This window comes from Chenopodium quinoa, unplaced genomic scaffold (genome assembly GCF_001683475.1).
Source record: "Chenopodium quinoa cultivar QQ74 unplaced genomic scaffold, ASM168347v1, whole genome shotgun sequence".
NCBI classification, from domain to species: domain Eukaryota; kingdom Viridiplantae; phylum Streptophyta; class Magnoliopsida; order Caryophyllales; family Amaranthaceae; genus Chenopodium; species Chenopodium quinoa.
The window spans coordinates 2,599,031-2,602,141 of record NW_018742684.1 but is presented as its reverse complement, the minus strand read 5'-3'; the positions used below and the strand labels follow the sequence as shown (position 1 = coordinate 2,602,141).

The 3,111-nt window shown below is 38.7% G+C and overlaps 1 protein-coding gene across 1 annotated transcript; it reads right to left on the bottom strand.

Moving 5' to 3' along the window:
* Positions 1–918: 918 nt before the first annotated feature.
* Positions 919–2,896, bottom strand: LOC110722778 (protein GPR107-like). The gene has a single exon (XM_021902072.1). It carries the CDS (start codon positions 2,595–2,597, stop codon positions 1,278–1,280), a length of 1,320 nt encoding a protein of 439 aa, XP_021757764.1. The 5' UTR covers positions 2,598–2,896; the 3' UTR covers positions 919–1,277.
* Between the last annotated feature and the right edge of the window lie 215 nt (positions 2,897–3,111).

Genomic DNA, 3,111 nt, shown 5'->3' with positions numbered 1-3,111 from the left:
ATTGACACATTCAATACTCAATGCCCTGTATCGAGTCAGCAACTAGCTACACTAAATTTTCCCTGTCACAATGAGAATATTAAGACAAACTCCATCCCAGTAAAGTTGAATGCCGCACACACTTAATGGCAATAAGTTGAATAAGCGGGCTCAAAAGAACCTAAAATCAAGCACTGCAAGCTAATGCTCACACTTTAAGACCTTTACTTTAGACAAGCTACAGGAGCAAATAAGAACCAATAGCTATCTGGTCAGGTCATAAACTGGCTTTGTTGGTACAAACCATTCCAAGATGTCACCAAGTCTTTCCCACAAAAACACACAAGCCTAGGGGGAAAAGAGGGAAGTGTACAAATCTAAGCAGTATGGGACATGACATCCTGTACGAATATGAACATCATGCAACAAGATTAGTTCTTTACGAGCCACATCTAAACAAGCTAGGAGTGCAACTAGTGCGTCCTTCAACAGTAAAGTTGAATTTTTGGCAATGAATGGTTGCAAATAATATACTTCATATATTTTATCACATCCTCAAGCCATTAAGTATAGAGGATTCACAAGATTAACACATTCTACACCATTGGAAACTAGACTAGCTGACTAAATTAAGCCATAATGCGATCAAATCAGACAAGGACCAACTTCCCCAGCCAAACAACCTTCAGTACGTAATTCACCCACAATCACGCCCCAGCAACATCAGAATCCAAACTAATACAAGTACATAGGTAAACAAGATACAGAGCAATTATGAACCAGAAAATACATAAGAGAAATAACAGAGATAGGCAGGGGATGATGAAAGTTTAGTATTTACCAAATAAATTAACTTCAATCACGTCAATAATTATCAGAATATGTGAACTCAATAAAGATATTCTGCAACTGGCATATGATAAACAAGACTAACAAAACTTTACCACAATAGCACCAGAGTAGAGAAGTGTATACAATCAAAACTAACACAGCATTGTGCATAAGAGATACAAGTCATTGTATGCTTATGACATTTATGTAAAATAGTATCCTTTAAGCAGATCAAAGCAAAGTCACCATCGTCCATAACAACATGACAATATGAATGGACAATGCGTAATAATACCTAAACATATTCAACTATAAGGGGCTGGGGGAAAAATCACTATGCTTAACTATCATCTACACTGAAGGAACAAACATTCACATCAGTAACCAAGTCTAGAGCTGCAATCGAATTGGATCACTATACCTTGTACTATGAATGCAAACATGTTTACAACTACGACACGAATCCATTAGAGTTCAAACTCATCCTCAAGCTTCAATTGCTCAACAGCAGCTTCCTCCTCATCATCATCGATTGCAAAGTAAGGATTATGAGCCTCAGGCTTAAACTTGTACCCAGTAAACACATAGAAAGCAAGTGTGGCCAATTCAGCAGCCACAACACTAGTCCACAAATACCTGTAAGAAGTAATAGTCTCAAGTGCATAGACAACCACCCTAGTGAAGTATATGTAACAGATAACCACAATGTAGTAGTGCCTAAACAAGGTCAACTTCATTAGATTCACGGCCGCCTTCCCATCGGTCCTAGCCGCCTCCCGTAGATTCTTTATCGACCAAACAATCGGAAACAGGACAGCACAACAACAAATCACATCCACCAACAAAAACACCTGCTTCCAAGTAACCCAATCTTGATTAAAAGGACTAGTCTCATCAATCACAACTTGAGCAATATTCGCCACGACTTGCAATGGGATCACAATCATCAAAACCTTCTTCTCACGATCTTGTAAATAGGGTTTCAAAAACGACCACCCAGTTCCAATCAAAACAATCAAAGTAAACAAAGTGATACCCTTCAAAAAACTAAAGATATAGAACAACACGTCCCAACCGTGCGCACTACCCGTGCGTTTAATATACGATTTATCCTCAGCTTCACAAAGAAGATTCAAAGCTTTCATGATCACAACACCAAGCATAAAGAAATGAATTCCAAACACAGTCAATCTCTTCCTGTAAAGAACATAGATCCAGAACACAGCCATACCAAAGTAAATGATTGAGAAGAAGAAGTAAATCCGGGGCAAAAGAGTCCGACCCGCAGAAAGATAATCCCGGGTTCGGGTTTTCCCATCAAGATTATACATTGCAGACCTAATATTCATCGAAAGAAACAGATTTTCTGGGTAACAATTTGCGAAAACTAGGGTATATTGATCAGAATCAGTTTCAACAAAAAGCGACCCAAAAGAGTTAGAATTATGGGTAAGAGAATTGAAGGTGTAAACCTTTTTAACAAGAGCTGAATCAAGGGCACAAGAGATTTCGGATTCTTCGAGCTGTTCGAGAACATGAAGCCATGAATCGCGAGTACAAAGGAAGAACCCTACTTTGGAGAAATCGAGGTTGTTGTTGTTGTTGGAGAGGGTGATTCCGGTGACGTTGAGTTCGAGGCGACCCGTATGAGTAAACCCGAATTCGTCGATGGGTATTATGGGTCGATTGTCGGATTTGATCTTGGTTGATCGGATTTCTGCGGAGGAGAGAGAAAACAGGGTCAAGAAGAAGAAGATGGTTAGGGTGGTGATGCGGTGGCGCGCCATTGATGAATTCTGGGTAGAATGAGATCCGATTAGAGGAGACCGGATCAGAAAAAGGGGGAAAAACCTAGATTTGATAGTGGGAGAAATGCAGAGGAAGATGAATTAATAATGCAATTAATGGTGTGATTAACAGATGTTGGTGTGATTTAGAAGGAAGGAAATGAAAAGGAAGGGGAGTTTTCACGTTTTAGCTTTGATTTGATGATGAGGAGGAATTTTCTAATAGAAAAAGGAATAGGAAATTAAAGGAGTAGGAAATTCTGAGCTTTGGAATTTACACCACAATTTTCATGCCATTTGTTTTTTTATTTGAGCTTCGTATGGTATACCAAGACTTTGACTTTTTTCGTAGACTTTAATAAACTCTCCATTCCACATTTCTACGTTACATTAGATCCATACTGTAGAGTGTCCTGTAGTGATTATTTAGTTCAAACTAGCCTTTTGGCCCGTGCGATACACGGGTTATTCATATAAAATTGTATTGATAGATAAGTGAAGAAATATCAATAAG